Source organism: Phocoena phocoena, chromosome 6 (genome assembly GCF_963924675.1).
Source record: "Phocoena phocoena chromosome 6, mPhoPho1.1, whole genome shotgun sequence".
In the NCBI taxonomy this organism is placed as follows: Eukaryota; Metazoa; Chordata; class Mammalia; order Artiodactyla; family Phocoenidae; genus Phocoena; species Phocoena phocoena.
The window spans coordinates 95095300-95119343 of record NC_089224.1 but is presented as its reverse complement, the minus strand read 5'-3'; the positions used below and the strand labels follow the sequence as shown (position 1 = coordinate 95119343).

Sequence of the window (24044 nt, the reverse complement as noted above, 5' to 3'; positions counted from 1 at the left end):
GCCCAATTACCAACAAAGAACATGGAAGAAATTTTCAATCTTTGAAAACCTTTAATAATGTACATGTTCCCTAAGGCTGGCCCTCTTACTCCATCAGCCCTTTCTGGCTTGAAGGCCTCACCCTGGTCCCCACATTATGTTAGAGAAGGCATTAGTTGGGAGCACCCATCAGCTGCAGTTGGGGAAAAAGCTCATCCCTGTTGCCACGGGTGGGTGCTGGCTGGAGCCCTGCCTAGTCCAAGGCAGCACTGCCAATGGGTGTGCCGCAGCCAGGCTACCTGGAGACAGAGTCCCCTCAGTCTTCCCAGTGGCTATGCAAAACCTGGGTGAGGACACAGCCCTACAGGCCGGAGTCCTCTGGCCAACAGCAGCCTGGCAGGAGTTCTAAATCCCTTCCAGGCTGTCCTTGTGCTAGAAAAAGATTTCCTCTGTATGCCATGTCATGAAAAGGACTGAGAAACACTGAACTGAGGGGATGACAGGGCTTCAGCCACAGGCTTTTCTGCCAGAGAACGGCATCTACTGGGGGCAGTGCTGCTCCAGAGGGTCTACCACGTGCATCCAGTCACCTGTCCATCCATCCATTCATCCACCATCCATCCGTCCATATGTCCACTTGCTGGCCAAATATTTATCGCACGCTTACTATGCACCAGGTACCATGCTGGATGCCAGAGAGAAAGTGGTGAACAAGACACCCTCAGAGGGGCAGAGGCACAGTGCATTTGGGAAACCAAGGCCCAGGGAGTAGCAGGTTCCCCACAGATACCTGGCTTTTAATGGTTGTACCCAGAACCCCTCCTAAAAGCTGCCCATTGGGCACAGGCAACATCTGGGAAAAAGACACCGGGTAGAAATATGGCCTGAAAGGGTGCTGGGGAGGTAGACCTGGTCTCCCCATGGCTAAAGGTCAGCGGACGATGGAAATGGTCTGGTCAGCCACAGCGAAGACTGGGAAGAGGGGCCCAGGGAAGGACGCGTGGTGGGTGTGGAGCACCGTGCCCGAGCCTGCCTCGTAGAATAGCAGCTCCTGTGCCTGCAAGTCCAGCAGCACCCCCAGCTGAGCTGGGCAGCGCAGCAGTGCCAGGGGCTCGTGCTGCCCATCGTGTGAGAAACGGAACTCCTGGTCGTAGCGGGAGAAGACCCAGGAGAAGGCATTGTAGCCCAGACGAGAGTCACTGCCAGAACCCTTGCGGGGCAGCTGGCCTAAGGCCACACCCACCTTATAGGCACAACTGTTCTCAACGTTCACCGTCCAGGCATGCAGCCCAGCCTGGAAGGAAGTGGTGGCCAGGGCATTGGGCCAGTGGTCAAAGCGCTCCGGGCCATCTGCACAGGTCTTGGACTTCTTGGCGTTGAAGGTCAGGGTCCTTTGATCATCTGACAATTGCAGGAAGGGGCTGACAGTCCTCTCGTTGATACGAACGTCCTCCGTGCCTGCCAGAAAGAATTCTCAGATTTGCCCAAGGCCCACCCTCAGCCCTAACCTGGCCCTGCCACGTAGCAAAGGGCTTCCTCACCACTCACTGGCAGATAAGCCATTTACTCTCTGAGCCTCAGATTCCTCATCTGTAAAATGGGGATCAGAGTAGGACTTATCACAGGGTGGATGTGAGGATCAAATGAGATGATGCATGTAAAGTGCCAAGCATCAATAAGTGCTCAATAAATTGTGGCCATGGCCACAGTAGTTATTAATAGTCCAAGACCCTCATCTGTTAACTGTGATAGATATAAGACCCAGAGAGGAGAAGCGAGTTGCCCGAGGTCACACACCAAGTTGGTGGCAGGGGCAAAATGACGACCCAGCATGTTGTTCCTACATTTAGCATCTAACACTGATCATACCGTATTCTAGTTGGGCATATCTGCAGTTTCTGGATCAGACTTGCCCTAGCGACACGGTTCCTGGAGGCTTGGAAGCATCAGATATGCGGTTTCCTACAACTACCTAAATGGGACTGCTGGCAGATCCGGCACTATTGGATACCAGAATCTGGAGATGAGCTATAGCTTGTACTAACGTTTTAGGGATAACGTGCAGGGAGGGAGGATTAAAACTGAGAAAAATTCAATCCATTAACCTAACCTTTCTGTGAATCGTGAAAATACCACAACGGGCAGTGTGGGAGCTTCCATCTAGCTTGGGGGAAGCCTGCTTTGAGAACCCTCCCACTCGGGGAATTCCTGGAGGCAGGAGACCATGTTAGCTGGCCTGATCAATGTTAAGTTAGTAAGTGAGACGAATCTGGGAAGCTCAATTCTCGCTCAAGATGCTCTCCAGTTGCCCATCAGTTATATCTTCTTAAAGAGAAACTAGGTTTCCAAGAAATAATACTGAGCTCTTGCACTAGGCAGGACTTAAGGAGGACGTAATTTCCAGGAACAAGATTTATCCCAGACCCAAGCACAGAGCAGGCTGGTCTGGAAACAGGGAGGACCTGGCCCAGCTGCCCCAGGCCTGTCCAGAACCTTGACTCCATAGACAAGCCTGCATCCAGTATCACCGGTTGCTTAACCTGAGATCCCAGATGCACCTGTCCCCACTGTGACCCAGCAGCAAACCCCAGACAGACAGACAGAAGCCCAGTTACTCCAACTGGTGCCAGGCTCCAGCAGCTCCTAACCTGAGAGGGACCCGAGAACGGCTGTCGCCCAGAGCTGGGTCAGTAGTGGGCTGCGAGTGCACTTCTCATTAAAGTTTAACTTTTCCGACTCCTTGGGATCCAAAATGCCCTCTGCCTCCTCCGTCCTTATGCAGGAAAAAAAAAAAAGAGAGAGATTTAGGAAGGTTCTGGAAATGTATCTGGATCAATACAGGATGGGGACAGAAGTCAAATCCTCTTCCCACGAGGGTGACACAAAGAATGGCAGCCAGGCCCCACATAGGAGCCCCCTAAGGGGGGGTGGAGCCAAAAGAGAAGGTGGGCGTTCCCTCTATGCCCTGGAGCCTTAATTCCAGCAAGGCACACGGTTTACAGGGAGGTAAATACTTGGTGCCAGTATTAGAACTTGTAGTCAGTGTGTTCTATGGGGCAAGCAACTTGCCAGTGTCTCTGGTGAGTTAGCAGCAGAACTGGGAGGAGGACCTGAGCCTCTTGTGCCGTAGTCTTTCCGCTCCACCGACCTGCGTGGAGAAAATTTTGCCTTCCTACAAAACCTATTGCAGCAAAATCTACTGGTGTGGTCAGAAGGTAGAGCCATTCCTCTCCTCTTAAAATGCAAACAGCCCCGAAGGGTCACGCAAGAAGGAACTATCAGTGATCACCCCAACCATAAAGTAGTCATAGCACTTTGCTCCCAATAACTACCTCTGTTCAGCTCACAGGGGGGACTGGGTTTTGTTGGAAGGGATTTGGGAACATAAGACGCTTAGGAGGGGAGTACTGCCATTTATTAAGCAGCCAGGCTCTGGGCTTGCTGTTTTCTATAGAGAATCTCATATGATCTTTGCTATAACCTGGGAGGCAGTTGTTATTCCATTTGACAGGAAAGAACGGAGATTCAGAGAAAGCACCCAAGCTAAAAAGAAGACCTGGATTCAACTGTTGCCTCCATGCAAAAACAGAACAAACCCAGGCTGGGATCCAGGCCCCATTCAACATAATCCTTCCCCTGACTTGAAGTAAAATCTGAAGGGTGTGGGGCAAAGTGAGGGTTCGCCACAGGGCTTCACAGACCTCTGAACTGGCTTCTGAGAAAGCCAGTTTGGGTAGGGAGAAAAAGCTCCCAAATGAGAATGTTTATATTTGCCTAAAGATGTCTTTAACAATATACAGTATGCTTTAGGCCTGGCCTATATAATGATTGTATGCCAGGAAAACAATTAGACTCAAATCAGTGATGTTCTTTCTCTTGGTAGTTAAGACATATCAAAGATTAAAATTGTCCTGTGTTTCTTGTTTCAATGTACATGTGTGTGTGACGTCTTAAATGTTTTAATAGTCCACAGCTAATCAGCTTATGTATACTGTATGTATAATGAGAACAATGTCTTGTGTTTTCATCCTTTATGAATTCACAATTCTTACCTGTTCTCTTGTCATAACAAAACCAGTAATATTTTCCTGTCTTGACAGCTTGATTTTTAGTAGAAAATATATTAAAAGCGGGGTTCTCATTGCAGTGGCTTCTCTTGTTCCCACTGTCTCTAATCCCAAAGATGGCCTTTGAGCTCAGGCAGCAGAGAAGTGACAGCACACACTCTCTTCCCCAAATCTTGTGGCTCTGTCCATAAACAGAGGATGGGGGGAGAGGGTGGGGCATGTCTCCTCATAGATGTGAGCTCTTTTTTTTAAGACTGACACTGACTGCTCTGACTTGGGAGGAGCGAGGTTAACAGAGCCCTAGAAAAGCTGAAAGCAGGCTTTGGTTACAAAGGCTCCTTGTGGTCAGGACAAGAGAGGCTCTGTTGCCATCTCCTCAAAGCACTGAGGCTGGCTCCGGAGAATCCCCAGCCAACAGGTGAGGAGGAAATAGGAGCTGGAGTCAGCCGTGCTAAATCATCATCAGAGCAAATCTGAGGCCAATCGTAGACACTAGAGCCTAGAGAACCAGCTGGTCCAGGTACCTCATGGTACAGAAGAGAAAACTCGTGACCCCAAAGGAGCGGGAGTGAAATGGGGCTGGGACACAGCAGGGCCCTGGCCAGGACCAGAATACCCAGTCTGTGCAGGGAAACCTGCTGCCGTGGCAGGCCAGGGCTGAGCTCAGCCACAGATGTGGAAATAACCTCGGGGGCCAAAAAAACAGGTTTTGAAAACAGTATGGTCATCCCTCCATATCCTGAGGGACTGGTTCCAGACCCCCCACAAATACTAAAATCCATGGGGTGTTCAAGTCCCTTATAGTCAAGTTCTCTGTATCCGAGTTTCCCCATCTGCAGATTCAAAAACATTCAAATCCATTTTTGGTTGAATCTATGAATGGGGAAACCATGGAAATGGAGGGCCGACTCTACTTTGAGAGTATGCACCCCCAGTCTAAAGACACAAAGGCACAAAGGACTACAAACAAATCTTGAACTCTACTAGTAGGTTTGTCAATCATACTATGGGTTTAGCAACTCTCAAACAACATTGCATGTATCATAGGACTGAACAGATGAATAAATATATTGGAAAGGAAAAATCCTGTGGTGTTTGACTGGAATTAGAAGTTGTGATACAAACTCAGGAATAAAAAAGTTACATGCACACACACTCCCTAGCTCTGTATGCTGTCCACTGGGAAGGCCTGGAAGCAATGACGCATTAGTAGCAATGAACACACCTAATGGTTCAATCTTGGTTTTTAAATACGATTCCCCACTAAAAAAACCCAAGACACTCTGGAGAAATTAGCTGATTCCAGGCTGAGGCAGGAAAAGAACACGTTGAGCCTAGGATATCTTCTTGTGCCAGAAAGCAAGAAAGTACTCAAAGAATGATGAGGAGTTGTCAAAAGGACACAGGATCTGGCTTGAAGGGGCTCCTACTGGCCAAATCCGAGATTTTGAAGATCAAAATTAATAATAGTACTAACAGATTATAATGCACTGAATAAAATAAGAATCAGTGAGTCTATATTGATACTAAATAAGTGAATAAACAAGCAAACTAAGTCCTAGACACAGCAATCAGGCAACAAAATAAATAAATAAAAGGAATCCAGGGCTTCCCTGGCGGCGCAGTGGTTGAGAGTCCGCCTGCCGATGCAGGGGACACGGGTTCGTGCCCCGGTCCGGGAAGATCCCACATACCGCAGAGCGGCTAGGCCCGTGAGCCATGGCCGCTGAGCCTGTGTGTCCGGAGCCTGTGCTCCGCAATGGGAGAGGCCACAACAGTGAGAGGCCCATGTACCACAAAAAAACAAAACAAAAAAAAATGGGACCTAATTAAACTTAAAAGCTTTTGCACAGGGGCTTCCCTGGTGGCGCAGTGGTTGAGAGTCTGCCTGCCGATGCAGGGGACACGGGTTCGTGCCCCGGTCTGGGAAGATCCCACATGCCGCGGAGCAGCTGGGCCCGTGAACCATGGCTGCTGAGCCTGCGTGTCCGGAGCCTGTGCTCTGCAATGGGAGAGGCCACAACAGTGAGAGAAAAGCTTTTGCACAGCAAAGGAAACCATCAAAAAAATGAAAAGACAACCGACTGAATAGGAGAAAATATTTGCAGATTTATATGACCCATAAAGGATTAATAGCCAAAATATATAAACAACTCATACAACTCAACAACAAAAAAACAAAAAAAAATGGGCAGAAGACCTGAATACACATTTTTCCAAAGAGGACATAACAGATGGCCAACAGGCACATGAAAAGATGCTCAATATCACTAATCATCAGGGAAATGCAAATCAAAACCACAGTGAGCTATCACCTCACACCTGTCAGAATGGCTACCATCAAAAAGAATGCAAATAGGGCTTCCCTGGTGACGCAGTGGTTGAGAGTCCGCCTGCTGATGCAGGGGACACGGGTTCGTGCCCCGGTCCGGGAGGATCCCACGTGCCGCGGAGCGGTTAGGCCCGTGAGCCATGGCCGCTGAGCCTGCACGTCTGGAGCCTGTGCTCCGCAACAGGAGAGGCCACAACAGTGAGAGGCCGGCATACCGCAAAAAAAAAAAAAAAAGAATGCAAATAATGTTGGCAAGGATGTGGAGAAAAGGGAATTCTTATACACTGTTGGTGGGAATATAACTTGGTGCAGCCACTGTGGAAAACAGTACAGAGGTTTCTCAAAAAACTAAAAATAGAACTACTATATGACCCAGCAATTCCATTCCTGGGTATATACCCCCATAAAACCAAAACACTAATTCAAATAGATAGATGAGCCCTAACGTTCATAGCAGCATTATTTATAATTGCCAAGATATGGAAGCTACCTAAGTGTCCATCAACAGATGAATGGATAAAGAAGATGTGGTACATATATACAATGGAATACCACTCAGCCATAAAAAAAAGAAATTTGCAACAACATGTATGGACCTGGAGGGTATTATGATCAATGCAATAAGTCAAACAGACAAATACTGTATGATATCACTTATATGTGGAATCTAAAAAACAAAAACTGGTGACTATAACAAAAAAGATACAGGGATATAGAGAACTAGTGTTTATCAGTGGGGAGAGGAAAGGAGGGATGGGCAAGATAGGGGTACAGGATTAAGAATTATAAACCATTATGTATAAAAAAAGCTACAAGGATATATTGTACAACACAGGGAATATAGTTAATATTTTATAATAACTATAACTGGATTATAACGTTTAAAAATTGAGTCACTATATTGTACACCTGTAACATATAATATTGTATATCAACTATACTTCAATTAAAAAAACTAATATAATATTGTATGTCAATTATATTTCAATTAAAAAAATTAATATCCCTGGGGCTTCCCTGGTGGTGCAGTGGTTAAGAATCCGCCTGCCAATGCAGGGGACACAGGTTCAAGCCCTGGTCCGTGAAGATCCCACATGCCGCAGAGCAGCTAAGCCCGTGCACCACAACTATTGAGCCTGTGCCCTAGAGCCCGTGCTCCACAACAAGAGAAGCCACCGCAATGAGAAGGTCGTGCATCGCAACGAAGAGTAGCCCCGGCTGGTCGCAACTAGAGAAAGCCCGCGTGCAGCAACGAAGACCCAACGCAGCCAAAATTAAATAAATAAAATACATACATTTATTAAAAAAAAACCCTAGTATCCCTGATAATGGGACAAAATGACATTATGTGTCCCCTGGTATGATGGACTGAGGACACATCACTTATGAAATATTCCTGCTCAAAATGCATAACCTGAATCTAATCATGAGATAACATTAAATAAACTCAAATTGCGAGATATTCTATAAAACTGTCCTTAGACTCTTTAAAAGTGTTTAGAAAATAAAAGGTTAAGGCACAATTACAGATTTTAAAAGACCAGATGGATCGGGGGAAGAAATCCAAACACTGTTGAGAACATTCTTAGTACAACTGGCAACATTTGAATAGAGACTGTATATTAGATAATAGTATTACATCAACATGCGATTTCCTGAATTTAATAAGTACACCGTGGGGGAATTCCCTGGCGGTCCAGTGGTTAGGACTCTGCGCTCTCACTGCTGAGGGCCCGGGTTCAATTCCTGGTTGGGGAACTAAAATCCCACAAGCTGCACAGCACAGCCAAAATTAAATAAATAAATAAGTATGCGGTGGTTATGTAAGAGAATGTCTGTTCTTCAGACATCCACATTGAAGTATTTAGGGATTAAAAGTCGTGCTTTCTGCAACTTACTCTCAAATAGGTCAGAAAAGAATAAGTTGTTTTATATATACATTAGATAGATAGATAGACAGACAGGATGACAGACAGGAAAAAAGAGACAGATAAGGAACAGAGAGAGCAAATGTGGCCAAATATTATCAATTAATATTTCTAAGTTCAGGGCTTCGCTGGTGGCGCAGTGGTTAAGAATCCACCTGCCAATGCAGGGGATACAGATTCGAGCCCTGGTCCGTGAAGATCCCACATGCCACGGAACAACTAAGCCCATGCGCCACAACTACTGAGCCTGCGCTCTAGAGCCCATGAGCCACAACTACTGAAGCCCTCGTGCCACAACTACTGAAGCCCGTGCGCCTAGAGCCCGTGTTCTGCAACAAGAGAAGCCACCTCAATGAGAAGCCTGTGCACCACAACGAAAAGTAGCCCCCGTTCACCATAACTAGAGAGAGCCCGCATGCAGCAACGAAGACCCAAAGCAGCCAAAAATAAATAGATAAATAAATAAATAAAATATTTCTAAGTTCATTATACTATTTTGGCAACTTTTCTGTAAGTTTAAAATGTTTCAAAACAAAAAATAAAGATAAAACATTTTTTCAAAAATTAGATCAGCTTGATATTGAGGACAGACTGTTAAAGGAAGGTGATGAAGATAAAGGAGAAAGAGAAGACTAGCAGAAGCATGGAAAGATTGTAAGGAGATAGTAAATTAAATTTAGGAACATCTGTACTGTGGAATAGTTCAAAGACTTTCCAAAAAGTGAGGTAAATATAAATGTACTGATATGGAAAGATTCCAAGATAGATAGCCTGATAAGTTATAAAACAAGTATAAAACGATCCCATCTACGTTTTCAAAAAAAATTTTAAGAGGAGAAAAGAATCCCACACACTCTTCCATGACTAAACACAGGAAAGCCTACAAGACACACATCTAACTGTTAAAACTGATCACCACTGGAAACAGGATTGGGAAGAGGTGATGGAGACATTTTTAATTTTAAATGGTTTTAAACTGGTGAAAAATTTTTTCTTTCTCCCATGCACATGTATTGCTATTGAACTTAAATATAAAAATAAAGAAGAATAGACTGTGCTCCCCAAGTACAGCTCTGAAATCTCACACACACAGTGTAAGAATTTAATTTCTTTGCCTGGAAAATTACACCCTCTTGGCCACTTCCTCAGGCTCTTGGATCTCAGAACCTTTCAGAACTCAGTTAGGGTCTGGTGAAATTCTTTTATTATTGCATAATTAAAATGAAGTTTTGAGTGGTAATGCAGACTTAAATTTCAAAGATTCTTTCATCAGAGAACGGGGAAGTGAGGTAGAGAAGACACTACTGGGTCAGGTGTCAGGTGTGGGTCCAAGCCCCAGCTCTGGGGCTTAGGCAAGTCCCTTCCCTTCTTTCAGCCTCAGCATTCTCACCTGTAGAGGGGGGTGGGAAACCCCTTCCACAGGGTGACTGTACGTTTTTTTAATAGGATAATATTTAAGAAAGCCCATGGCAAGCCTCTGACTCATTATTTATTTCACTGCCCTTCCACATGGGTCTAAAGTGGCTCTCCAAGCTAGGGGCAGGAAGACCCTTGTCCATTGAGCCTGGCTTCAGGGAAGGTACTCAGCTGCCCGCCATGAGCTTCCTCCCAGGAGCAGCGGGGCCTGATGGCAATGGACTAAGTAGAGGCCTAAGGCCGTGGTTTCCGTGACTGCCCAAGCAAATACCGGGGGCCATACTCACCTTTCAAAAATCTCCTGCTCCTTCTGCTGTGAGAAAAGAAAGCAGAGTCAGGCTTGGCACCAGAAACCCAGCAGGCAGTCATCAAGACTTAAATATAATCAACTTGCATGGAGGGCTCCACGTGGACAGAAACTCTAGAATACAAACGTCTACTCCTTCTTTAAGACCCCGCACAAAACTTTATGGATCCTTCTTTACATACCTCCCCCAACAGTGAACCCCTCTGTCCCCTGTGTCCCATGGCATCCTGGGTTTCCCTCAGCTACACTTCAGGACAATCACATATTTACTCAACATTTCATCTCCCACCAAGCCTGTCACCGGCTCAACAGCTAGGACTCTTTCTGAATCTTCTACTGTGACTGTCCCAAGGTTTGGGGCAGAATGTGCTCGGCACGTGGAAGCTGTGTAATGAAATAAACGCACAATCTGGGACAGTCACAGAAACCTCCCCCCGTGAACTGCAGTGGGACAGCTTGGTCGTTCCACGTTCTCATTTCTCTGCTTGGTACATCTACTCAGATGGAGCACTGTCACCTTAGAACTGCAGGTGCCTGCATATACATATAAAATACTTTGAAAGGATATGTACCAGCATATTGGCCATGGTAATTTCTGGGTGTTAGGAGTGAGGATGAGCTCTGTATTTGCAGTGGACCCCTTGTCAGTGCAGTGTTCTCTTCAAGCTTCTGGTCTCTCTCATCCTCCCCACTTCCTTTAATAAAGCTGTGACTCTTGTCTTTCAGGCATCAGCTTCTAAGTTGCTTAATTCAGGAAGCCTTCCCTGACTACCACTCCCTCAAGGCTGGACTGCAGGGGCCCCACATCCCAGTAGTGCCCTCTACCATAGCACGTATCCCTCCATACCCTAATTATCAGTTCTATACATTTGTCTCTTCCATAAGGCTGTGAGTTGCTGACAGCTGTATCCTATACCTCCGCCCCATAGCACAATGCTTAGCATACAGTAAGCACTCAGTAAACATTTGCTCACTATTGAAAGAACAATTACCAAGTGCAAAAAAAAAATCCATATAGTTCTATTGCCATGTCTCATCCCTTTTCCAAATTATCATTTTCCACCTACTTCCTACCAATAAACATTCTCGATGTTTTCAGACCTTGGGGGAGTCTGGCCAACTGGCTGTGTCTTCACCCTTGCCTGACTTACAATCAGCTGGAGGTCATCCAGATGGGTGAGCATGTCCACCAGGCTGGTACGGATGGTGTCGAGCTTCTGCAGTGCCTCGGCCCAGTGTACTCGCTGTGTCAGTATACTCTGATGGGCCCGCTCCTCTTCACCGTGCACCTGTTCCAGCAGCCTCTGCTCCTCGCTCTCACACAGACTCCTCACCAGACCCAGCCGCTGGATGACCAGTTCCCGTGCTGCACTGGCTGTGCTCTGACAAAAGGTAAAATGAGGAGTCCTGGCAGAGCCCCAGGCAAGATTAGGAGGGCTTGGGCTCAGCCGGAAGGAGTGCTGAGATTGATTAGCAATGTCTGCCATGGGTACAGTAAAGGCAGTGCTTAAACAGTACTTAAACCATCCGAGCCCTAAGATTTCCCAAATGTGGTTTAGGGTAAAGAACTTTGAGATCCAGACATCCAGGCCATATCTCATGGAGCTAAGATGACAGAATGAAAGAGCTGGGCAGGACTTACAGATCAGCTGGAATCACCTGCTTTTCACAGTTGGAAATCCCAAGGTCAAGAGACCAAGGTCAGAGAGTCATAGAATTGCAGAGCAGAAAGGACTAAAAAGTCTTCCCCATCAACAGGATGCACATCAACAGCAGTCCAGTTAATACTTTGGCCATGGCTGAGGACAAAAAGCTCATTACTTCCCAAATCTGTTCATTCTAACTGCTTCCATGATAGAATTCTCACCTTCCACACAGGAGGGCTGAAATCAATTTTAAGTCAATGAAGTTAACATGTGTCCCCTAGCAGGTAGCACAGCATCTAGCACAGAGTAGGTGCTCAAATATTTACTGAATGACTGAATGGGAAAGTTTCTTCCAACTAGTAAAAAATCTCTTGGTAGTGCTCACATGCCAAGTCAATGGCAGAGCAGGGGCTAGAACCCAGTTCTGTTGACTCTCAGTCCAACACTATTCCCCTGTACCAATGCCATCTGGTACAAAGGCATTGTTGTATGAAGCTCCTGCACTCTTGCCAGACAGGTGAGAGCAGAACTGTTTCCTTCATGCCAGAAAGTCACAGGTAGCCAGCAGCTCTCCTCATTCCCTGCCCCTGAAGACCTGCTTCAGAAGAAACTGAGACCCACAATTTGCCCAATGGAGAAGACAGAGTGGCTAACTGAATGACTAAGTGAACCCAGAGATTCAGACTCCAACTCCAGTGTTCTTTTGAGGCAACATAACGCAGTGGTTAGGAAATTAGGCTGTAGAAACAGTGCCTGGGTTTAAATCTTAGCTGTTCCACTTACTATCTGTGGAACGTTGAGTGTATTACTATCTTCCCCGTGCCTCAGTTTTCTAATATGTCAAATGAGGATAATAATAGTACCAACCTCATAAGGCTATTGTGAGGATTAAATGAGTTAATACATATAAAGTAAATAGAACAAGGCCCAGCACATAAATATTTGATTACATTAGGTATTGCTCTTCTCTCTATGCCACTTCAGTGCCTTTCCCATGGGTGGGTCTCTGCAGCCACATTTGTACTTTGTGATCAGGATCAAGGACAGACCCAATATGCACCAGATACTCCCGGACAAGAAGGCTGCAGTCAATTTCAACATGTTTCTTGAGTCATTCCCAGAAAAAAATAGCAGAGAAAAAAGAAAACTTTGCTCACCAAAGATATGCCTGAATAAACTAAAATCCCTCCCAGAACAAAACACAGAAGTGCTGGAAAAATAGCTCAAAACATCCTTTTAAAAGTGAAGCTACAGGGGCTTCCCTGGTGGCGCAGTGGTTGAGAGTCTGCCTGCCGATGCAGGGGACGCGGGTTCGTGCCCCGGTCCGGGAGGATCCCACATGCCGCGGAGCGGCTGGGCCTGTAAGCCATGGCCACTGAGCCTGCGCGTCCGGAGCCTGTGCTCCGCAGCGGGAGAGGCCACAGCAGTGAGAGGCCCAAGTACCGCAAAAAAAAAAAAAAAAAAAAAAAGTGAAGCTACGGCTTCCCTGGTGGCACAGTGGTTAAGAATCCGCCTGCGAATGCAGGGCACACGGGTTCAAGCCCTGGTCCGGGAAGATCCCACATACTGGGGAACAACTAAGCCTGTGTGCCACAACTACTGAGCCTGAGCTCTAGAGCCCGTGAGCCACAACTACTGAAGCCTGCGTACCTAGAGCCCATGCTCCGCAACAAGAGAAGCCACCGCAGTGAGAAGCCCGTGCACCGCAGTGAAGAGTAGCCTTGCTTGCAACTAGAGAAAGCCCGCACGCAGCAACGAAGACCCAATGCAGCCAATAAATAAATAAATAAAAATTTTTTTTAAAAAGTAAAGCTACTCTGGCAGCTCGGGAAAGGAAATCCCCTGGAGTCCCAAAGTAGAGAGGAAACTGAAAACCAGTGTAATCAAGAGCTGAGGACTCAACTAGTTGCCCTGAATAGGGCTTGTGATTTACTTTAGAATCTTATACTCATCTAAACCATCATGCAAAAATTGGAGCACAATAAAGACCTCTCTGATCAAAAATGGAAAACTTCTGGGACTTCCCTGGTGGTCCAGTGGAGAAGACTCCATGCTCCCAGTGCAGGAGGCCTGGGTTCGATTCCTGGTCAGGGAACTAGATCCCGCGTGCATGCTGCAACTAAGGAGTCCACAAGCCACAGCTGGGAAGCCCGCATGTGGCAACTATGAGCCCACATGCTGCAACTAAAGATTCCACGTGCTGCAACAAAGGATCCTACATGCCACAACTAAAGACATGGTGCAGCCTAAATAAATAAATAAATGAAAATGGAAAACTTCCTATGAATGAGGGAATTATTAAAAGATGTACTTTAACTAAAATATTTGACAACAACATGTAAGACCTGAGGGGTTATTGACTGAAAGCATTCTTATGGTACTTGTATCATTCAGGTTGATTCATTTTAGACATTATTTATTTGTGTTAAAATCTTAAGGGGACCAAAAATAGACTGTAAATAGGTATAACTTTCAAGCTAGCACAGGGAAAAAGGAGGGAGGAGGGGTTGATTAACTCAACAGAATGGAGGAAAGCAAGAAAAAAAGCATAGAAAAAGTGGACTACATAGAAAACGTAAAATAAAATGATAGCCATAAATCCAAGTATATCAGCAATCACAATAGTGATAAATTGATTAAACTCCTTAGGTAAAAGGCAGGGATTATCAGAATGGACTTTTTTTAAAAAGGAAACAAAATCCAGTTTTAAGACACACACCTAAAACATAAGAACATAAGAAGTTGAAAGTAAAAGGAAAGAAAGCAATATATCTGGAAAACACTTGTTAGCCTAGTAACAAACAAGGACAAAATAGTTTTTAAGGGCTTCCCTGGTGGCGCAGTGGTTGAGAGTCCGCCTGCCGATGCAGGGGACACGGGTTCATGTCCCGGTCCGCGAAGATCCCACGTGCCGCAGAGCGGCTGGGCCCGTGAGCCATGGCCGCTGAGCCTGCGCGTCCGGAGCCTGTGCTCCGCAGCGGGAGAGGCCACAACAGTGAGAGACCCGCGTGCCGCAAAAAAAAAAAATAGTTTTTAAGACAAAAAGAATTCCTGAGCATAAAAGGTCCCTACAAAGTGATAAAAGGGATGTTTTACCAGGAATACATAACAAATCTAAATATACACATTTAACAAATATCACCAAAATATAAAAAGAACTGACAGAATTATAAAGAAAAATAGACAAGTTCACACCATAGTATGAAAATATAAATGCCCTTTGCCAGTAATCAATAAATCTGGCAATAAAAATTAGTAAATATAGAGAAGATTTGAACCTATCAATAAGCTTAATTGATAGACATATATAGAATCCTACACATTTTTTCAAGTGAATGTGAAACGTTCACCTAAATTGACCATCCTTTAGGGCATAAAGCAAGTCTCAACAAATTTCAAACAACTGCTATCATACACATCACAATGCAGTTAAGTTAGAAATCAGTAAAAATAAACAAAAAAAAAACATACATTTGGAAATTTTAAAGCATAAATAATAAAATAATAAAAAAATCTAATAACATAGCAAAACAAGAAAGTCATAATGGAGATTTAAAAATACTTAGAGCTGAATGAAACTGAAAATACTATATCAAAATTGTGGAATGTCCCTCTGTCAATATCTAGAAGGAAATATATAGCTTAAATGATCACTTTGAAAATGAAAAAAGACTTAAATCAATAGACTGTGGGGCTTCCCTGGTGGCACAGTGGTTGAGAGTTCACCTGCCGATGCAGGGGACACGGGTTCGTGCCCCGGTCCGGGAGGATCCCACATGCCGCGGAGCGGCTGGGCCCGTGAGCCATGGCCGCTGAGCCTGAGCGTCCGGAGCCTGTGCTCCGCAACGGGAGAGGCCACAACAGTGAGAGGCCCACGTACCACAAAAAAAAAAAAAAAAAAATAGACTGTGTTCAATGCAGGAAGTTAACAAACAACAGAATAAATCCCTAAAAACTTGAAGGAAAAAAATTATAAAGAGAAAATAATAACGAAAATAGAAGCATTCAAAAGAGAACTTCAATGAGCTCTACCCGTCATCCACCCATCTACCTGCACCTGTGTCCATACGTTCTGTCTTCCCTAATTCTGTGGATAAACTGCCCATGCTCTTACCTACGGCCAACCCTTCCACTTATTTACGAGATCCCACCCCCTTTGCTATACCAGATTATCCCTCTTCTCCTGCATCATTAATTTTCCCCTGTCTACTGGATAATTCCTATCAGCATACACACACAGAGTAATTTCCCCCATCTTAAAAACAAAGCAAACATATAACCCTCTTGATCCCATATCCCCCTCCACTATCATCCCATTTCTCAGCTCCCTTCTACAGCAAAGTTCCTCAAGAGTCATCTAAGCCAACTATCCCAAATTGCTCTTCTCCTATCCTCTCTGAAACCCATGCTAATCAAACTTTCAAGGCAATGCTCTACAAAACTCCTCTTGTCAGGATCTCCAATGATGAGCGTGTTACTAAATAGTCCATTCTTATTTCTCACCTGACTTGATCTCTCTGCAACATTTGACACCAGTGATCTCCCCCACCTCCTTGAAACCTATTGTGGGACACAACACTTAGTTTTACTCCTAGCTCACTGATTGCTACTTCTTGGTCTACTTTGCCTGTTCCTATCTTCTCAATGGTTAAAAGTTGAAGTGCCCTAGACCTCAGTCCTTGGACCCCTGCTTTTTTTTTTTTTTAAGTTGTTTCCACTTTTTATTTATTTATTTGGCCGTGTCAGGTCTTAGTTGTGGCACATGGGCTCAGTAGTTGTGGCACGCAGGCTCTCTAGTTGTGGTGCGCAGGCTTAGTTGCCCTGTGGCATGTGGGATCTTAGTTCCCTGACCAGGGGTCAAACCCGTGTCCCTTGCATTGGAAGGCAGATTCTTAACCACTGGACCACCAGGGAAGTCCCCCTGCTTTTTTCTATCTGTACTTAATTACTTAGTGATCTCATCCTTTCCCATGGCTTTCACTTTATTCACTCACTTGTACACTGATGAATCTCAAATTTATGTCTCCAGCCCAGCCCTCTCCCAACTCATATATCCAGCTACCTATTCAACATCTTCACTTGGATGTCTAAGGCATCTCAAACCTAACACATATACAACTGAACTCCTAATCTCCTCCTCCACCAACCATCACTCTACACACAGTCCTTCCCCACCTTGTTAAATGGCTGCTCCATCACTCCAGTTGCTCAAATGAAAAAAAGTAAGAGTTATCCTGACCCCTCCTCCCTTTCTCTCATGGCCTACATCCAATCTATCCACAAATCCTGAGGTTTCTTCCTTCAAAAAAGAAACACACACACACACACACACACACAAACCACTCATGTCTCTCACCTGGATTATTGCAACAGCTTCTTAATTGGTCTCCCTGCTTTCACCTTTGCTGCCTATGGTCACTTCTCAGCACAGCAGCCAGAGCCCTCCTTTTAAATCTTAAGTCATATTGTCTTATTTCTAATGACTTCCCACCTTCCCCAAATAAAAGGCAAAGTCCCAGCCTTTTACCCAGCCTTTTGACCGGTGAGGATTCTACCCAGCTCCCTGCACTGCTCACCTCTAATTTCATCTCCTTTGCCTTCTCACTTGTTCACTCTGCTTCAACCTCATAGGCCTCCTGGCTGCTACTCCACCTTGCCAGGTACACCCCCACCTCAGGGCTTCTGCACTTGCCTTTCCCCCGTTTTGGAACACTCTTCCCCCAGATATATGGTCCATTCCCTCACCTCCCGTAAATTCTGTGCAAGTATCAATCTTCTTAACTAGGTGATTCCTGATCACAGCATATGCAATTACAACCCCCATCCTCAACATGACCAATCCCCCTTCCTGTTATATTTCTCCATAGCACTTATCACCTTTTGATATAGCATATATTTTATTTGTTATTACCCCTCTCCCCTGACTAGAATATAGGCTTCATGAAAACAGAAACTTTCGTATGTTTTGTTCACTGTGGAATCTCTAGCACATAGACCAACAGTGCTTGGTGTGTGGTAGGTGCTCACAGAGATTTGTTAAATAATTAAATAAATGGCAAAATGTCATAAGTATTCCCCGACAAAAGCTTCTATTTGACATTGTACTGAGGTCTTAGCCAGTGCATTTAAGACAAGAAAATAAAAAGGCTGAGGAAAAAGAGAGTGAGAGAGGAAGAAATCATCATGCAGAGAAAAGCAGAGATGTACACAGAATAGCTGCCTAGACTTCTAGCAGCTTGCTCCTTCCTGGTTCTGGTCCCCTTTAGGTTCTGAAAGACTTGTATCAGGGCAAGAAATTCTCTGTTTCGCTTATGCCAGTTCAACTGGGTTCTGTTCCTTGCCATCAAAATCATTTATTTATTTATTTTTAATTAGGTTGGCCAAAAAGTTCATTTGGGTTTTTCCGTAAGATGGTATGGCAAAGCCTGAACGAACTTTTTGGCCAACCCAATACTAAAACAGTGCCAAGCCTGCTCCATGTACTTTGGGGGAATGAGAGAGGGGATGTGCAGGAAGAAATTCATAGCCCCTGCCCTTGAAGGGCATACTTGAGAGTAAAGATGTAGCAATGAGTCAACTGAATAAAGGATCCGCAGTGAGGTGTCGCAGAGGGATCACCTGCTGAGCGTCAGAAGACCCAGCTCATAGAACTGACTCTGGCAGGAGGCTGTGAGTCATTTAAACTCTACGGGACCCATTTCCCCATCTGTAAACAGGGATGTTACTACCATCTACTGCATAAGACTGTCATAAAGAATATGCAGTGTAAAATCCATAGGTTATTTTATAATACTGGGGCTGAGCACAAAATAATTAAGATGATAAGGGAATGCTACCCTTCGTGATCCTTTACCTGAAGTCATCTTCTATAGGAGTCTTTGCACCAAATATGTGCTGGGAATAATCCACTCTGCCCAGATGGCAAAACCAAGGCTCAGAGAGAGGGGAAACCATCCTTCCTGGGCATCCAACTTTGCTAACAGCACAATGAGTCTGTGAAGTTGGGAAGGGACCATAGACTGGTCCAAGCCCCTAAGGCTGAGGTCTTATCCTAGGAGGGGGCCCAGAGGAAGAGGGAAAGCAGAAGAATTACCTACCACTGCTCTCTGGTTCTTCCCTGGCAGGATGTCAGCCACATACTTGGTGATGGTAGCACTCTGTAACTGCAGCCTCTCACACTGGTCCACAATCTTGTTCTGCAACACAAATGACACCCATGGTGTCTTTTTTTTTTTTAACATCTTTATTGGCGTATAATTGCTTTACAATGGTGTGTTAGTTTCTGCTTTATAACAAAGTGAATCAGTTATACATATACATATGTTCCCATATCTCTTCCCTCTTGCGTCTCCCTCCCACCCTCCCTATCCCACCCCTCCAGGCGGTCACAAAGCACTGAGCTGATCTCCCTGTGCTATGCGACTGCTTCCCACTAGCTTGATCCACACTGGTCCATTCACTCCATTCCAGTGACTTTTTTCCTTTTACCCCACCTCAGCCACCCACTCCCATGGTCATTATCTCAGACCTCATCATTATTGAAAATTATACAACTTCCAAAATCTTCATTTCAAGGATCCTGCACCCTGCCCACCACTTCCCATCCTTCTAGATCACGTACCCTGGAATCTCCATTCCAACAATTCTTCAGCTTAGATGGAGTCACCAATACATTAGTCTTACCACTTTTCACTGTCCATCATCCCCTTCTGTGGCCCCACTTCCCTCTTTATCCTTAAATCTGGTGGCCCTTTATTATTCTATCTCTCCTCTGGCCACTTCTGGTCTCCTCTACTTCTGCTATTCCACCCAGATCACCTTTATCTCTCACAGGAACTGCTGTTAGAGTCTCCTATCCTAACTGTGCTTTTATTCTTGACCACCGCCCACCCCCCACACACCCCCACCCCACCCCCGCCCATTGGCCACTGCCACCTTTGGTAAGGAAATCAGATCAAGTCTCATCCCAGCTCAAAACCCTCCAATGGCTTTCCAATACCTCCACAGTGAGAACTTAGCCAACAAGGCCCTACCTGATGGGACTCTGCATATCTGCATATCTCTCCCATGTCACCTCCTACCACTCCCCACACTGGCCTTCTAACCATTCCATAAACACACCAAATTTGTCCTGACCTCAGTGCCTTTGCACCTGTTGTTTCTTCTGTCTCCAGCAGTCTTCTCCCATATATTTCTTGCTCCCTGACTCCATGTTACCTCTTCAGAAGTCTTCTCTGACCATCCCCACACCCCATTCCCTTACTTAGCTTATTTTTCTCCGTTGAGTTTTCACTCTCTGACTGTATATCATGGGTCTGTTTACCAGTTTTGGTATCTGCCACCCCCCCACCTCAGGCACATAAGCACCATGACTTTGACTTGTTCTCTATGTCCTATGACCTGGAAGAGAGTTCCTATACATGGAAGGCGCTGAATAAATATTTGTTCAATGACTAACACCCACTTCCTTGGTCACAAGAGTTTCAGCAGCTCACAGCTCCCGAAGCTGTGAGCATCGGCCATGAGAGCAGGGGAGAGTTTCAGAAATGAAGAAGCTAAGGCTCACAGAGAAGTTACTTGCCCAAGGAGACATGGCCAGGCCCCTGCTTTGCTACTCCATTTCTCCAGGTAACAACTGGAGCCCTTCCAAGCGGCAGTTCCTCCACCATTTCCCCTGAGAGCATTGCCCCAGTTCCATCTGCCAAAGGGCCACTCAGCTGTCTCTTCTAGGCAGCTCTTGTAAATCCTTCCAACCACAATTAGGAATCAGTCTTACACTTCACCGGTCCAAATACACAGTTAAAGAACTGAGTCGACTGGAAGGAAGCTGTGGTCACCACACACCGTAGGACCGAGGGAACTGAGACTAGCTTCTGAAAAGCTACAGGGCAGGTATCCAGAAGGTAAGAGGCAGGTTGTTGAACTGGGGCTGATTTTGCCCAGTTCAGTAACAATCCTGCCCTGGGGCAAAATTTCTTTGCTGGCTGGAGGGACAGGGGAAGCCTGCAAAAAAGCCACCGTCTACTCAAAATTGGAGGCAGAGAGGGCAAGACACATATCCCTCCAGGAAAAGAAGATGAATACGCTAAGGGCCTCAGCAGGGTTCAGGGAAGGCGCCCTGCTCCAGGGCAGGGTGCATTGCAAAACAAGCAGCAGACCTGCCACCCTGGCCCAGACTTCACTCCTTCTACCAATCAGATTCAGCTTTGATGGAAACTTTTTTTTTTAAGGTTTTATTAAATTCTCACTCCCATTAGCATCACTTCCTCCCTCCAACCACTGAAGCAGAGGTGGTTTTCTCTGGCCTAGTCGATGACTCCCCTGGTTCAGGCCCTGAACAATAGGAACCTTGAAAAAGTTACTCCCCTCTCTGGGCCTCCATTCCCCCATCTGTAAAATGTAGGGCCACTGCTTCAAAGGTCTGGTTGGAATGAGGCAACGGATATTTAAGTGCTTTGGAACTTGCAGAGTCTCTATCCATTGTGCAAGTTCATTATACCACATTATCCAAGCTTATTTTCATCATCACTATGGGGAAAGTGGTGACAAGTAGGACCAACCAGGAGCCTTCAGGTGCCATTGAATAACTGAATCCCTCGTCCCAGCACCCTGTCAGGTATGTTTATTACTGTCCAGTCCGAGCCCTCTGGCCTCACAGCTGGGCAGAAAACTCCAGGGAGAGGTTGGGAGAATCAAACAGGGTAATCAAATTGCAAGGAAACCCCCAGGGACCACAGCTGGGGTGGAAGGAGGCAGGAAGCCCCATGGTGACTTGACTCTCCAATCTCAGGGGAGGTTGGTGACAGGAAGGTGGCTAGCTTGGAGCCAAGCTGGAAGTGGAGGTGGGGAGAAAGAAACCCTAGGTGAAGGGTTCCAGTAGGAACCTCCCGATATCTTCCCCGCCCCCTCCGTTTACCCAAGTGAAATCGGCTTGAAGTACAGTCCAGGCCAATCCTGAAACGGAAAAGAAACCACCTTACCAGGAAGGCTGAAGGGTGGATGAGGGGAGGGGCTTTGAGTCGCGGGGCTAAGGAGCGAGGAGGGGCCGAGTTTCATCAGGTTACTAACGGGGCGGAAGCTGGGGCACACCTTGTCCCAGGCAACTGGAGCAGTGAAGCCCTTTATTGCCCAAGGCCAGCCCCATCGCACAAAAACTCTAATAAATGCCCCCAAACTACAAGTGAGGACACTGAGGCTCAGAGATTACGAGACTCACAGGGAGGACGTGATGGAGGTGGGAATCGAACTCAGGTCAGCCGGACTCCAGAAGCCACACCCTTAACCGCCTCGTTGTACAGCCAGTGCCACTGCGGAGCCTGGCCTCCCGGCCCCGCTGCTGGGTCCCCGCTGGGTCTCACCCAGCGCCTCCCCGCCGGTGCCCCCTTCTTCCAGAGGAGCCCGCCGCCTACCAGCTCCCACGTCAGCTCACCCGCAGCTCTTCCGCGCGCTCCTCGGCCCGGCGGATGCGGTGCCCCCGGCAGCGGCCGCCCAGTCCCGCACAGGCGGCGCACACGGGCCGTCGTTCAGAGCAGCAGAACCACCTCAGAGCCTGGCCGTGTTCGGAGCAGAGCGGCCCCGGCTCGGACCCCGGCCCCGGCCCCGGCCCCGGCCCCTGCTCCGGCCCGGGCCATGGCCCCTGCCCCGCACTCTCCACTGACATGGCCGAGCGCCCGGCGCCGCGCGGTCCACCTGTCGCAGGTGGCGGCTAGGCGGGGCCTCCCTGACCCCGCCCCCGGGCCCCGCCGAGCGCCTGGCACGCTGGCCGCGGCTCTTCCTCCCGCCGGGCTCTTGCAGCCGGGTGGGCGTCCGCCCACACCCCGCCCCCACCCCGGGACAGACCCCGCCCGCTTCAGCAGTCTTTTAGATTTTTTGCTGAATTAAATCGCGTTTTGTGTGTGTTTGTTTTATAATAAACATAAAACACAAAATATTGTGTGATTGTAGGAAACTGAGCACCATTAATTGAGCACTTATTAAGTGCCAGGATTTTGCGAAGCGCTTTACAAGCATTCCATCATGTAATACAACAGCTCCTTTCGACAGGCAACTTTAAACAAGTTGTTTAAAGCTAGGTTCTGGTGTCAGACTGTGTGAGCTCAAATCCCATTTAGCTGCTTACTGGCTCAGTACCCTCCAGTGTCTCACTTGCAAAACGGGCATTATGTGGGTAACTACCTCACAGACTTGTGCTGAGGATTAAATGAACTAAAACACAAAACAGTATCTGGAGCTCAGACAGTGGCTGCAAGTGCTAAGAGTCTGCTAATAGTACAAGGAAAGTACTACTATGATCCCCATTTTTATGAGGATTTAGGATCTTGCCGGCGGTGGGGGGGGGGGGGTCACAGTTACTATTTGGTAGTAGTGTGATTGGAACTCAGGCAGTTTGACTTGTGGTAATATGATTCATACTTTTTTTTTTTTTTTTTTGCGGTACGCGGGCCTCTCACTGTTGTGGCCTCTCCCGTTGCGGAGCACAGGCTCCGGACGCGCAGGCCCAGCGGCCATGGCTCACGGGCCCAGCAGCTCCGCGGCATGTGGGATCTTCCCAGACCGGGGCACGAACCCGTGTCCCCTGCATCGGCAGGCGGACTCTCAACCACTGCGCCACCAGGGAAGCCCTGATTCATACTTTTTAAATTGCATATCAAGGCCCAAGGAGGAACATCTGTGTTAGGCTGATTTCCCCAAAGTATTTACATCCAAGTTTTCTTAATTTGAAAAAAGTTTTTTAACTAGTATTGAAAAAAGTAATGCATCTTTACTGAAGAAAATAGAATGTGCAAATAAGCACATGGATGAAAAACCCATCCCCAGAAGGAACTACTGCTAATAATACCTGAGCTGTCTTGGGGCTTTTTTTCTTAGGATTTGATAAAGGAATCTAAAGCCAGAAAGAACCCTTTGCGAGGGATCCAGACCAGTCTGCCTGGGTATACAGGGAGAGTGCAGCTCCCCAGCCCCCAACCTCCACTTTAGGAGGTCTTGGCAGAGGGCTGAGGAGAGAACTCAGCCAAAGGGAGAAGGGGCCAGGCCTCGGGTGACAGAGGGTATTCTGAGTTCAGAAACTGGACACTTGTAAGAATGAAATGCTAAAGAAACATATCACTACAACCTGCGGCATGCTGGGGCTCAGGCACCTCAACCCCGAGGCCCCTCTAAGCAACAGCTCTACAAAGAGACAAGAATCCTTCCCTTCTCTCAGCGCCTACAGCTTCAGCCCCAGATCACACCACTTACAGTTATGGGAACTTGGTCAGATTATTTAGTGCTTCAGTTTCCTCATCTCTAAAATGGGGGTGATAATAGTATCTATCCCTGAGAGCTGCTTCAAGAATTAAACGGGCTCTTATCTGCAAAGTGCTTAGC

General features: G+C 46.6%; 1 protein-coding gene across 1 annotated transcript; it reads right to left on the bottom strand.

The window, feature by feature from the left end:
* Positions 1 to 31: 31 nt before the first annotated feature.
* BSPRY (B-box and SPRY domain containing) lies at positions 32 to 22335 on the bottom strand. Its single transcript, XM_065879938.1, has 6 exons — positions 22105 to 22335; positions 18773 to 18871; positions 11181 to 11411; positions 10010 to 10035; positions 2628 to 2752; positions 32 to 1437 (listed from the first exon to the last, which is right to left on the bottom strand). The coding sequence occupies exons 1-6, from the start codon at positions 22333 to 22335 to the stop codon at positions 911 to 913; spliced, it is 1239 nt and encodes a 412-aa protein (XP_065736010.1). The 3' UTR covers positions 32 to 910.
* Between the last annotated feature and the right edge of the window lie 1709 nt (positions 22336 to 24044).